Source organism: Trematomus bernacchii, unplaced genomic scaffold (assembly GCF_902827165.1).
Source record: "Trematomus bernacchii unplaced genomic scaffold, fTreBer1.1, whole genome shotgun sequence".
Lineage (NCBI taxonomy): Eukaryota > Metazoa > Chordata > Actinopteri > Perciformes > Nototheniidae > Trematomus > Trematomus bernacchii.
Window position 1 is genome coordinate 2,534,153 of NW_022988098.1, and position 14,562 is coordinate 2,548,714.

A 14,562-nucleotide genomic window follows, 5' to 3' on the forward strand; every position below is an offset into this window, starting at 1 on the left:
ACTTGGAGAGGAGAAGAGGGGAGAACAGACAATCGACTGGAGAATGTACATGTGTTGTTAAATATTGAGAATTTGAATTGAATATAGACGGATTAATAAATAGGCAGTAGATCAATCTATAGGTACTATGCATGAAACTGAAGGGTTAGCGGTTCTGCTCCCGGACTGGATAGGCTTTGCTCCCTGGTGCCAGAAAACCTTGCAGCCTCTTCACTCTGACAAGTCTCCCTAACAAAAATGTACGTGTGTATTCAGAACTAATGTCTGAATTAGTGTTGGGTAATGAGTGTTGGTGTATTACTGTTGTCAGACGTTGACAAAGGCATGAATACTAAACTCAACTGATAAACCAGGTATATAATGAACAGACAGAACATGGGAACAATGAAAGGATGACAAATGTGATTTTAGAGGTCAATTTAACCATCTAACAAAAAATAGTGTTCTGAAACTGCACGTCTTCAGATTTCTAGGAAACATGAACCACATTAACAAGCATCCCTGCGTCTTAGATTGACCTCTAATGTCACATTTGTCATCCTTTCATTTCCCCCATGTTCTGTCTGTTTATATACCTGGTTTATCAGTGATCTATATCCTGTGATATAGAGCAGTGGTTCTCAACTGGTGGGTCGCGACCCAAAAGTGGATCGCGGACCCGTTTCGAGTGGGTCCCAGATGTGTGAGTGAAGAATTTCCTTTTTTTTTTTTTGGAAAAAAATCAAACTTTTATTGGAAGGCCCGATTTTCTAACGCTGTGCATGCAGTCGGCGTTGGACTGGAAGTACCGGAGACCATAAAAGGTTTTGAAAACTGTCACGATTGTTGCCGGAAGTCCCCACGGAGAATAACTTTGCGGTAGAACTACTCTTTATACAACCATGGGTACAACTTCAGATAAAAATAAACACGTAATGAAATATGACCCCCGGTTTGATGATTGACAGGTCACAGAACAATGGGAGCTATCTACCCTTACCCACAATTTAAACTACCCACTATCTCATCTTTGCTCTTCTCTCTGTGAGGAGCAGCAAGATGTCAGAACAAAGTGAAAAACAAACAATGGCATAAAATATTATTAATATGTCGGGTAGCAATAGATTTATTTATTTTCTTCTCAGAGTGTACCAGAATGCGTAGTTTATATGTTAGTATTTCTAAAGATCTCCTGGGGGAGAATCCCCCCAGACCCCCTGCTGGGGTTGGGTTTTCAGCATGTGTGCCTTTTTATGTTATACAGTTCAGCTTTGATTCCATCATCTCATTAAACCTTTTTTAAAAGCATGCTTTTGTTCTGTGAAGGGATATAAGGGATATATATAAAATGTATTATCTCTTCGATTTACACACGGCATCTATTGCACGTCTGTCCGTCCTGGGAGAGGGATCCCTCCTCTGTTGCTCTCCCTGAGGTTTCTCCCATTTTCCCCTTTAAACTGTGGGTTGTTCTTTGGAAGTCTTTCCTTGTACGATGTGAGGGTCTAAGGACAGAGGGTGTCGTTTTCTCATACTGATATTCTGCACAAACTGTGCTGTTGTATTTGCTGTAAAGTGTCTTCACTGTAGGGTATTTCTCCACCTGCAGCTGGACAGTCAACGGAGCTCCTTCTCCAACAGACTGCTGCAGCTCCGCTGTCACAAGGACAGATACTGGAAAACATTCCTGCCCACTGCTATAATACTGTACAATAAATCTCACACATAATCTGTTCAATATTTAATACTCCATATTCCATATGTCATATATTTTGAATATATATATATATATATATATATCAACATGTATATTTTCTATTTCAACATGCATATTTTCTATTTTATTTTATCTTTCTATTCTTGTTTATTTTGTAGTTTTGTTTTATTGTAAAATGTCTATTATGCTGCTGTAACAAAAACAATTTCCCAATTTGGGATCAATAAAATACTATCTTATCTTATCTTATCTCTTATTTTTATTATATGTACAGCACTTTGGCTCGACCAAAAATCGTTTAAAAATGTGCTATATAAATAAAACTTGATTTGATATGCACTGTACTTCAGTTTAATTAATATTGTATGCTGAAAAGCGTACATATTACAGCACGATTTTTAGTTGAATAGATTTGAGTGGTTCAAAATTTCGTGTCGTGATTTATTGACAAAGGAAAAAGTGGGTCCCGAGGCCTGACCAGTTGAGAACCCCTGATATAGAGTATACATTGCTATATATGTTTGATCTTGAATCATAGAGATGACATAATCTTATGAGTGTACATACTGCGTCACCCAGTATCTGTGACAACAATGCAATACAACATGTATATATATATATGATTATGTGTGCTGCTGGCTGACATTTGTGTGACCCATGTTTGTTTATTTGAGGGTAACTGAGACGGTTTGTAATCCTGAAGGCCCCTGAGGGCCCAGCTATTGTAATCAGGCTGCACTTGTAATATTTCCATCATTAGTCGGATGAGGATTAGTCCCTTGATGTCCGGACAGGAGTTGACCCAGGAAACCTTTGTCTTGTCGGAGTCCCTCCTGGGTCTGACAGCCTCTTCCTGCTCCTTCTCCAGAGAGCTCCACTGCTCCCATCTTACCCCCCCTTCCTCTTCTGTGGGCTTTAAATAGACCTTTGTGTACTACATGATGTTCCTTTAAGTCGCAACAATGCGCAGTGTTCAGCATTTTGATTGAACATTTCCGTATTATTTAAGGTGCCACACAAGGACACGCATGTATATATAACTGGGCTGTCGTAACACAAAATCAGTACAAAGAACTGATACTGATGTTTGCATCTTAAATCCAGCCTATCATTTTAAAATTGGATCCAAAGGAGCAGATTTGCAGTCCTTTCATTATTAACTATTATGAAACACATAAATCAAATTTTAGGAAATGCAATTGCCTCCCTTAACTAATTGATGACACCACATTTAGCGGCTGTTACCCTCAACGTAATGCTCCCTGTATAATTGAATCATTGAATTTGGGGGCCTGCTCTTTCATGCAGAACTATTTTTTTGAAGTTTGTGATGTAGAAAAAAATCTTCACCACTTAATATCTGATTTAAGGTGCAGGAGATGTTTCTGTAGTCTCACTAATTCATCAGAACATGTTTAATTGAACAGGTTACAGGTGGGTAAAAGCTCCAGCTGCTGCAGGATATCAGGTGTAATCTGAATAACATGTGATGTTTGGCTTTGTAAACAATAGATCTTTGTAACTATCATTCACTTTCCACACTTAAAACACAATCTGACAGTGATTTGCCATCAGGGCGAAGATATGCTCTACCTGATCAAAGGACTAATCGCTTTTCAAAATCATTCATCCCTTCTGCACTCAAACTTTTAAATTCTTGAAAGGCTTTTAACTTGATTATTTATTTATTTATTTATTATTGTGATGCTATGAACTATTTATAGTGTAAATTGGAATGATCCACATCTGTGCTCCCGGGTGTATCTGTGTGTTTTCTTCCTGTATGTTCCTGCCTGTGTACATGACATAAACTGCTGCTCATAACCAATTGCCCCTTGCGGGATTAATAAAGTTGTTGATTGATTGATTGATACTTATGAAATACATCTGAATGTTTATTACAATTACTGAGCATTTTCTATCAAGACAGAATCTTGAAACAAGAAAGGATTAGAAATGTCACAAACACAATAGGAACTACAAAGATTTTTAAATTTGTAATGGGATAAAAATTAGGCATATCAGTGACAATGACTCATATCACCACGATAAGAAAGGGATAGGGTTTATTTTGCAGCGTTGGTACTTAACTTTGAACCGAGACGGTATGTTTCACTTGTGCTTTGACTGCAGACTGGGGCAACTATCCAATTCATTCAAGGCAAACTATTGTGATTACCATCATGTTATTTTTAGAAAACGAAAGATTGCAATGAGTGCAGAGGAAATGAGATGAAATGAGGGGTGGGTGACGGGGTGTTGAGATGTAAGAGATACAAATGAAGGGAAGGGGCAGTGTCACGGAGAAGACAGACGTAGATAAAAACCAAGTCGTGGACGAGCGGGCAGAAGTCCAGTTGAACATCTGACTGCGTGGCACATCCTCCTGTCGCTGAAGAAGAAGAAGAAGAAGAAGCTGGAGGAGAGAAGATAGGATATCTGAGGAGCAAAGACAACAGATCATTACAGAAGCCTTGCTTTAGACCAGAGGAAGGAGACGTGCCTTTTTTGACAAGATACCAACTTCAAGTGACACTGAGTAAGTACTGAATGGGATTATGACACTTGATGCTTTCTAATGTTTATCCATATTTCAGAACATTGGCTGATTTATTAGAAAATTGTAAAAAATATTGATAACTTATAGCAAAAGTAGTTCTGAGAATCTTTACATTTATACAGAAAATGTTATAAATATTTTTGCTTTTAATACCTTTTTGAAGATTTCAAATATGCCAAGTATTGCTAAATGGGTATATCAGTAATTTTTTCCCCGCATGGACAATTTCATTTATTTAATCGTTTATTTGGCAGGGACAATGCACAGTAATGAACACGTAACAGTGCCAGATTTAGCTTTGAGCTAATTTCCATCCGCAGTCCCTCACATAAAACATTTAAGAAAATTACATTTTACAAACATAGCAAAAACAAAATACATGATATGCAAAAAGTGCAAAAGAGCAAGAGCAGCATATACAAGTATTTATGACATGGTAATACAATATAGCAGCAACGACATATAAAGTGCAAGAGAGGATACAAGAGCTACCTAAAGTGCGAGAGGAGATACCCCTGTGTTAAAGTGCATTTAGCGGTGATTGCACGTCTGTTTGTTTCTCAACCATTCTTTGAGTTGACCTTTGAAACTATTGAGAGTGGGACAATCCCGTGTCTCAGTTGGGAGGCTATTCCACAATGAGCTGCCTTTAATGGAGAGGACATTTTGTCCAAAAGTGGTCCGTCTGCGGTGGACTTCACAGTCTCCTCTGGTTTCTGACCTATCAGCGTCCAGTGTGTTTTTTGTGGATGACAACTGAAGTTTAATCTTGCATGAGTACTGCTTGATATTACAATTACAAATTATTAGGAATTTCATCCTATGGTTGCATTACACTCTGTATTCCCATGTGAAAGCCTCCTGTATAACTAAGATAAGATAAGATATACTTTATTGATCCCAAATTGGGAAATAGTTTCGTTACAGCAGCATGTTAAAACAAAGGCATTGCCCATAATTTGTAAAATAAAAAGAGTAAAAGTAAAATATATACAAGCTGACGGTGAAAGATAACACTCTGAAGGGCCAAATGACAGCTAACATAATTTAAAAGCAGGATATTATTTACATTAAATGCGTAAAGAATGGCATATTAATCAAATGTAAAATGAACAGTGTGAAGAAAGATCCAGTTATAAGTCCACTAATGGAGAGAGAGTTCAATATGATATATAATCTGCAAAGAATGGCTGTTTCCAGATGTTTCTTGTTGAAATGATTGCACAGTTCCTGCTGCATGCCATCAGCCGGAGAAGACATGCCGGGTGCAGTTATGTAATTGTGAGCCAATAGCTGATCGGTTCTTCTTCCCTCCCTGCAGACCATGAGGAGTGTGAGTGTGTGTTTCTGCCTGGCTCTGCTGCTGCCGTGGTGTGTCCAGAGCCAGAGGAGCGGCACTTCCTCTCTCGCTAAACTCGATGAAGACACACAGAGGGATGTGCTGGCTGTCGACATCCTAAACCGCAGCGGGGTGTTGAACTCATTGCTCCGATCAGAGCGCCACACGGTGCTCCGTCGAGAACGAGCCCCTCGCCCGGCCTCCCAGGTGCCGAAGAGAGCCCAGCAGGGGTCCCGCTTCGCCCTCTCCCTCGACGTGCCCACCAGCATCCTCAGCGTCCTCATAGGCCTGGCCAAGAACCAGGACATGAGGACCAAGGCGGCAGCTAATGCAGAACTGATGGCACGGATAGGCAAGAGGAAATAAGAAGTGCCCGGGGCCCCTGGGAGGCTTCAGGGGCTCCAAGGACAAACCTCACAGAGGAGTTAGCCTCTTACATCGTGGCATCGACACCTGCTTAGAAACAGTGTTAGTTCAGGGGAAATCAGTCATTATGGTCAGTATCTGTCCTTTAGAGCTTAGATCTGCTTTACTTTTATACTTGTATTATCTGATTATATTACCTCGTTCGACACCCAAGGTCTGAATTAAAAGAGAAGAAAGTAGAAATAATTCTGTAGAAAACAAACTGCAAACAGAGAAGGATGAAGCTGGTCTCAGAAACTGTGATGAGGTTTCTTGTGTTTCCATGTGTAATCTTGAATTCAAAGAAAAGCTTGTTCAATTAAATCCAATGTGATAAAAAATATTATTTTTTTGCCCAAGTCTAATTCATTTCACTCTGCATTGATGTCAGGCACGCGCATGATTACAAGCATCAGCAAACACATAAAGCACAAATGAATGGCTCTGGGCTAAATGAGCTTGCGTCACCCGCAGCAGCGTCTGATGTGTGATAACGGGACAAAGGCACGGGCAGGATATTGACCTCTGAGAGAAGAACAGACCCTTTCTAAAGACCTTTGTTCACTACTCAATAAATTCTATTTTAAGTCTGATGCATTATCTGCTCTACATTACACTAATATCTGTGGCATGACTCATCTGTGCTCCTGCAATGAGCATGAAATATGAAGCAACAGAGGGAAATAAGCTGCTCGTCTCGTCATGACCTTGAATTATTTCTTGTTTAACTTCAGGTTGTCGTAGCTTTAGTTTTATAACAGCTAAAGCGACTTCATTACACATATTACAATATATTTTATGATATGATGCAGCACTGTAAGTAAGGCCACTACTGGGTATTACAGAAACCCTCCAACCCTTTCAAACAGCAGAAAGCCTACACATCTTCCGGCGCAGACTGAAAACTCATCTCTTTCAACTCCACTTCGAGCGATAGAATTACTAACAAAGCACTTATATACTAATAAAGCACTTATATACTAATAAAGCACTTATATACTAATAAAGGACTGGCTTATCTAAAGCCAGTTGAGTAGCACTTGAAATGTTGTGGCTCTATGAAACCTGATGTACTTATATGATTCTGTTTTCTTCAAGTTTGTATCTTCTTGGTCGAATGCACTTATTGTAAGTCGCTTTGGATAAAAGCGTCAGCTAAATGTAATGTAATGTAAAATAAACACGTTATCCAGCAATTATTCCGACATTAGCAGTGTATTGTTGCTGCAGCTGCTGTCATATCGTCAAGGGAAACTTGTATCCATGTTGCCATTAAATCATTTTAACATTCATCTAGTTAAGAAAGGCAAAATAGTTTTTCCTTAAGCTTTTTCTTAATTCTTAAGCGTTATCACTGGCAATTAAGAAAAGTGCAATTTCTACGAGACATTCTGTTTATTAAAAATACAGTCGCAAAATGCTGTATTCTCAATAAAATAAAATAAAAACTCCACTCATCTTAATAAAGGCAGTTATCAAAACAACTCAAGGCTACATATGGAGGCTTTTATGTAATGACTGCATTACTCTGAGGAACCACAATGCTCATTTCACTTTGGGTTTTCAAGTTGTTTCACAAATAACCCTTGGCAAGTGTATTTCTATACAAGAAATACATATTGTACTCTACAATTTTGAGACATCACTTTCCGTTTAATTCTACTTTCCACTATATTGCTCCTTTACAGTTACCTGTGTTGTCAATGTCAATCAATGTGTTGTTCTAGCTACTCAGCAATACATAAAATAAGTGAAATAATATCACTTAAAAGTACAGCTTGTGTCACAAACAGCTAAGTAAATGTATGTTTTAATTTGTCAATAAAAAGTCATAGTTTAGAATGTCATACTATATATTATTTCAAGTATAGTATGTCATAAAAAAATCATATTATATTTATTTTGAAGCCCAAATCTATTCCCAATGAATGTCCACAAAGTGGTAGTTCAACAGTGTTTCCTACGAGTAGTTGCAGAGTAATGTGTCTAAAAATATGTTATTACATATACTATAATTTAAGTTGATGCTATTTAACTGAACATTGGTCAAAAACCTTGCTTCCCTGCAGGAGCTATATTTGATATTATGCTATATTCTTGTGCAGGTATTGCAATACTTCTTTAAATAAATCATTGTATGAGAGAAAGACCTGCCACAATAGTACTTGTTACATCAGCTAAATATGGTGTTGTTCCCATTTGTCATAGAACATTTACTTATATATTATACTTTATAATATCAAAGAGAGCCTGTCTGTGAACATTAGATAACTGAAGGTAGAGTTTACTTACATAAAATGGGGTTACACATCAGTGGGCCTGCTTTGGTCCTGAAGCAGTGCATCGTTTGTCCACACGGTGTCCTCATTGGTTCTCCCCTTCCACATCATATTATTTACAGAAATTAACTATGGCCAATACTAGTTTACAGCTCGGTAAAAACGGCTCCTCACATCGTCTAATATATTTAGTTGTTCCCCTTACTTCCAGGACAGACTGTTCTCCAAATGCTCAGCAGCTAGTATTCAAACAGAGGGGGAGAAAGGAGCCAAAATGGCGCTTACTCCAGTCTCTAATCAATCCAATCCAGGTGTTGTTAATTAACGCTGAGGCAGTGACCGGTTTATGTCTGTATGTGACAGCAGGAACACTCAGGGGAACAGTAAGTCTGAATGTTTTCTCTGTAACCCCATTCTTTGTCACGGTGTCTTTTACTGCGTTTTATTTGGTCATAAACAGGCTGGTGCACACATGTGGCTACTACAAATGTATGCTATGGAGGTGGAAGGTGACCAGTTTCTCCTATTTCCTGTTTAAGTGGTTGTATAATCTTAATTTTCTACCTCAGTCTATCTGAATGTTAATCATCTTAGAAAACAATAGGCTGATTGTTCACTGTTCCTCAAGTTTGTTTTGTTACGTATTACTCGCACAGAAGTAGGCTAGTAAACACGAATAGAGGATTATATTTTCCAGTAGACCAACAATATGCTTAACCATAATGTCAGTACTCAGTATGTGTAGATTTAAGATTGTACTTTGGTGAGTTCCTGTTGCGTCATTGTTCACATCAGTCACTGAGTTTTAATTGTAGTGCACACAGGTGATCTCAGAGTGACTACCTGTAGCTTTAGTTGTGTAACAAGAAGTGATAACACTGTAACTACACCCATTCTCTCTATAACTGGATACACCAATGTGCAAGATAGCGCATGAACGATGACCTAATTTGGGAAATTTCCAAGAGATGACATTACCCTATGTCACATATTCTCCGTGACCTATGACATACAAAGGGTGAAAATGGTTCTCAAAGTGATTTAAGAAATTGAAGTTTGAGTAGGTATATATTAAAAACACTATCAGTTTTCCCCTTTGAAATAATGTGAATTTAAACATGCTTTAGTATCACAAATACATTTATTTTAGCATTATGAATGGACTGCCTTTACATAGGGCTTTTTATTGTATTTGCGACCTTTTTTTGTTATACCATACAACTAATGATAAAGAAATAAAAGACCCATTAAAATCTGATTTATTGGAACATATAGTTGGAAACGGACATTTTGCCCACAACGTCCTAATGTAAAAAAATCTGCTCTCCTTAAGAGCCACTAAACAAATAGACCTCTACCCTGAGTGACTTTTAATGTAATAGAAATTAGTTCAAGTGATAAAGGTTATTGTAAGAGGATCAATTAATGTAACTGTTTCTTAATATAATAACTGGAATCCAAGTTTTTTATAGGGTAAGATTAGTGGGAGTGTTCATGGAGAATTACTCAATACATCTTGCGACAGTCAATAGCACAAAGTTCAGTGACCAAGTGGAGCAAGACAGAGGAACAAGAGAAGAGTTTTCGAGAGGTTTGGTGGAGTAAGCAGCACTTCAGGATCGACCGCTATAAGGATTATACTCAAACACGGTCAGGACATTTCTATAACAAGGAGATTCTTTGTTATATGTTGTGGATTTTGTTTCTTTTAAGCAGATCATTACCGTGTGTACAACGTGAGTTATATAAAATGTAAACTTGAGTTTGTCATCGGTTAAATTGACAACATCTATTTTGATAATTTTTAAATCTCTAGTTCTCAAATGTTAACATCTGTTGTCTTTACTCCTCTATGAAAGTAAAATGAATATAACTATTTATAGACTAACCATTTTAAACATGTCATCTTGCCTCTTTAGAAAACACTGATCATTTTTACACATTTTCTGAATTATTTTCTTGATAAATTGAAAACATAATCCACAGAAAGAAATCTTGCTGCCCTTATATTGACATGGAGATTTAGGCAATACATTATTCATCAATTACCAGAATTTACCTTCTATGCTTGTTTATATTCTCAAGCTGCAGTTTACATTTTAAGCCGCTACTAGCTCCCTCTGTGAAGCCTGTTAGTAATGTTGATCGTGATGATGTGAACCTGCAGTTAAAGTCTAAAACCTGATGCTACCTCCAATCACAGGTGGAGGTGATCTCAGATGGATTACGCCATGAAGATGCTCACCCTGCCGACTCCATCTTCCCTCTCCAGGTAAGAGCCCTACTTCATGATGAGGATAGGATAGTAAACAATTGCCAGTTAATAGTTAATAATAAGGTTTTGTCTTTATTTTTCTCAGTTCTGTGACCTCCATGACTCAGCAGCTCCTGACGGGTCGAGCTCCTCGGCCAAAGCCCTTCAGGGTCTCAAATGCCGACCGCAGCGTGAAGAAGGGCATCATGGCCGACACGCTAGAAGACCTGATTAACAAGGTAAGGGAATTTTGATATTATAGCGTGGATGTATTCTATATACATATTTAGGAGATGCTCCACTCTATCTTTTTAGGAAAAGTGGTGGCCTCTGTGTTAGGCAGCAGATTTTACAACTGGTGTTCAAAACTTTTTTTGTGTTAAACTAACACCTTAGGAATGTATCTCTGTTCATTTACTCAAGTACTGTACCTAAGGAAATAACAGAAATTAGAGTATTTTCATTGTATACAACTTTATAATTGTAGTCCACTATATTTCATAAATATTGTTCTTTTAACTTAAATTTACATTCCTGTCAAGCTAGAACCATGTATCTCAAGACGTGGGCATTTTAATTATTTGTGTTCCCTTGTGTAAGAAAACAGACATTTTCTTTTTTGGAAACAGATGAAAGTTTTACCCTTTAGAGTTACGTGGTTCTCAGAGGGCAGCAACACTATGAACATACGATGAAGTTATAAAATATGAATAATCGCTGAAGATTAAACTACCCAACAGCATGTCAACATATTTTAAAACACCCACAGTTTCAAGTAATCCAAAACCATCACATAAAACCCTGACAGGGAATATCTTACTGCGCAGATCATATGTTAAAAACTCCTGCCTACGTAAAGTGTAATGCAGGACTTGTAATAGAGTATTTTCACAGTGTAGTATTAGTATTTTCCTTTTAGCAAAGATTCTAAATACTTCTTCCACCTCTGCTCAGGTCATCGACTCGTTGAATGTAGCGTGTGTCGGCGCCCTGGTGCTGGATGAAGACGGCACAGGGGTGGACACAGAGGAGTACTTCCAGACGCTGCCTGAAAACGCCGTCCTCATGGTGCTGGAGAAGGAATGCAAGTGGACCCCACCTCCGGTATGATGGTGTTTCACATCTTTCACATCTTTCACATCCCACCACTGGGGGACACTGTGGATCAGCTGCTCAGTGTGATGCTCCACAAATTGATTTCCATCTTTTGTGCAGCGCTGGTTATGCCATTGATGTAGTGACCGAAATAAATATATTTTATGCAGCTAACATGAATATGGAAAGCACAAAACGTCTGTAGACTAGAGAATAACACGTTGAATAATAAGTTAAATTAAATCAGCAAATATTGTCCCCTTCCGACTGAATAGGGGAGTAATACGTCAGTAACACATTAGTTTTTTCCATTCATAATCTTTTGAGGAAAATTAAAAGCTAAGGTCGAATATTAATCAGATGTCATCAAATTTGAATTGTGTGTACGGACAATAAATTAATTTCCATGTAAATGCAGTGATTTGCATCCCCCGCTACCTGTTTATTCCGGTCACCTCACATTGACCTTGCTTCATTGTCATTTTCCTATCCCATCATCATCGGCAGGAGCTGCTTCAGTCTGCTGTGTCTGAAATAACGTCAACAAAACTTGTCTGTTCCCTATTGACCCGTCCCTTTCGCCCCTCAGAACAGCCCCTCCAAAGACCAGCTGAGTGAGCTCAAGCCACAGCAGCGGAAAGATGTGGTCAAGTTGACTTTTGACCTCTACAAAAACCACCCCAAGGATTTCATCGGCTGCCTGAACATGAAAGCAACCATGTACGGTGTTTATTCTCTGTCCTACGACCTGCGCTGTCACAATGCCAAAAACATGCTGAAGTGAGTGAAACAGTCATCCAAATATCTCTGCTTTTTGTGATGAGTTGTTATATAATTGTGTTTGTTTTTCTTCAAAGCATATCTATGTTTTACTGAACTGCTATTTGGATCACTAGCAATAGTTTAATCATGTTAGTGGGGGATAATGTATTCATTTTAATGAGGTGATAATCCATAAAATACCAAGCAGATTATCACATTTGCAATGCAACCACCCATTGTTTTCCTGCTTAATTTTACACTTTGTATCAGCATCCTTTCTGACATATTACCACCAGTTGCAGTGCTCTGTACACAGCCACTAACATCAAGTCTAAATTCATATTTTAATGTGTATACCTGCGTGGGTGGCGGGGTTGAAAAGATCAGATTGCTGGAGAACATAGGCTAGATTTTACCGAGATTAATTTTGGGAGGAGTTATGTCATCGTTGCTGAGATCTGCTGGTTTTCAGCTTTGGCACGGAGCTTCCTGTCAGAGAGGATTACATGTTGCAGACATGGCAAACATTGGGCTTTTGTGCTCACATTGCAGTATAAGGGTTTTGTTTTTTTAGATGATTGTTTCATTAGATTGTGTCCAAAAGAGATCGTCTCAGGTTGTGCGTATTTCCTGTCAGTCGTTCTCTCGCCAGGTTATGTGGCCTGTTTCATTTGTCTGTGACTCATTACTCAACCCATGCCCACTCTCTGTTTCTGTGTCTGTGCTTCCAGGGAGGTTCTGCGATGGGCCATCTTCACCATGCAGGCCACGGGACACGTCCTGCTGGGCTCCTCCGGCTACATCGAGCAGCAGCTGCTGGAGGAGGAGGAGCGGGCGGAGAGGAGCCTGGAGCTGCCGCAGGTGAGCCGGATCGAGCTGCCGCAGGAGAGCCGGATCGAGCTGCCGCAGGCGAGCCGGATCAGGCAGCTGCAGAGCATGCTGCTGGCGAAGATCATACGCTGATGAAGAACTGAAGCTGACAATGGTCCACTATGAGACGTAGGACACCATGTAGATGGTCACAGATGAGATGGGGATCTCTACATGTTCATGTCCCAGTTTGCGGACATTGCATCAGTCTGTCACTTTCTTGCTCTGTTACATTTTTATGCACTTTATGTACGCTGATACCACATTGTATTTGACAGAAAGCACCTTTACTCACTTATGTAGCTTCATCCTAGGGTAATGAATAAATAAAAGTACAACTGTTTTTAAAAGGACATATTCTGCTCTTTTTCAGGTTCATATTTGTGTTTTGTGCCTCTGTGACATGTTTACATGCTTTATTGTTCAAAAAGGTCTTTATTTCTCTCATACTGCCTGTGCTGCAGCACCTCTTTTCACCCTCTGTCTGAAACCAGAGCCCAGTCTGCTCTGATTGGTTAGCTGGCCGGCTCTGTTGTGATTGCTCAATCGCTTAAAGATGTGCCGCCCCTTAGCCTATCACGTACAATGTGTTGTAGCCCTAGCCAATAGAAGTGCAAGTCTTGCATATGGATGTCATTATGATACGGAAGAAATCCAAGGAGTCCAATGGAGGCGTTTCAGGCAGGGGGTGTTGGAGAGAAAACTTCCTTTTGAGGGAACTTTGGGATTTTAGCATTTGCAGACCATTAACATGCACACAATCCTATAAAACACGCCTCTTTAAACTTCCCCTTGCAGAATGTCCATTTAAATATACATACAGCTACGAATGGGCCTATAGTGTATGTGCAGAGTTAGCCCATTAGCTGGCTTTGTGTGTGTGACTCCTGTTTGAAGTCTCTGTAATTGGCAACAGGTCCAGCTGTCCCTCCCACGTTCCCCTAATTGTCCCCCGGCCTGCACCGTCCTGTCAGCTGCAGCCTGCCTCAGAAAAGCAGAGGAAGAGAAACCAGCTGCAGGGGGCGAGGGACGGAAACAAGCTATTATACCCAGAGAAAAGAGAGATGATGGCTTCAGCTGGTGGCAGATCGTTCCCTTTTGCTATCTTGATGTGAACGGTGGCAGCTTTGGACGGGTTTTGAACTGAATTGGCTCTCTGATAATACCTGAAGATACATGTCTGAGGTTAACATTCAGCAGGTCAACAGTTGGAGTGTGAATGTGGGCTACAAACCTGGTGTTATATTTCTTTTGTCTCTTTTTTTCTATATTATAACTGGAATAAATAGAAATCTGGCCACA

At 39.3% G+C, this 14,562-nt stretch overlaps 2 protein-coding genes across 3 annotated transcripts; both read left to right on the top strand.

Moving 5' to 3' along the window:
- The first annotated feature begins 4,042 nt into the window (after window positions 1-4,042).
- On the top strand, window positions 4,043-6,304 carry LOC117475489 (urocortin-3-like). The gene is made up of 2 exons (XM_034121714.1): window positions 4,043-4,235; window positions 5,578-6,304. The coding sequence occupies exon 2, from the start codon at window positions 5,581-5,583 to the stop codon at window positions 5,959-5,961; it is 381 nt and encodes a 126-aa protein (XP_033977605.1). The 5' UTR covers window positions 4,043-4,235; window positions 5,578-5,580; the 3' UTR covers window positions 5,962-6,304.
- Window positions 6,305-8,581: 2,277 nt separating this feature from the next.
- On the top strand, window positions 8,582-14,562 carry LOC117475484 (cell death activator CIDE-3-like). Of its 2 annotated transcripts, none has more exons than XM_034121710.1 (6): window positions 8,582-8,662; window positions 10,483-10,551; window positions 10,640-10,772; window positions 11,488-11,637; window positions 12,218-12,408; window positions 13,122-14,562. In XM_034121710.1, exons 2-6 carry the CDS (start codon window positions 10,499-10,501, stop codon window positions 13,351-13,353), a joined length of 759 nt encoding a protein of 252 aa, XP_033977601.1. In that variant the 5' UTR covers window positions 8,582-8,662; window positions 10,483-10,498; the 3' UTR covers window positions 13,354-14,562. The 2 variants fall into 2 exon arrangements, with proteins under 2 accessions (XP_033977601.1, XP_033977600.1); XM_034121709.1 differs by lacking the exon at window positions 8,582-8,662 and adding an exon at window positions 9,516-9,929.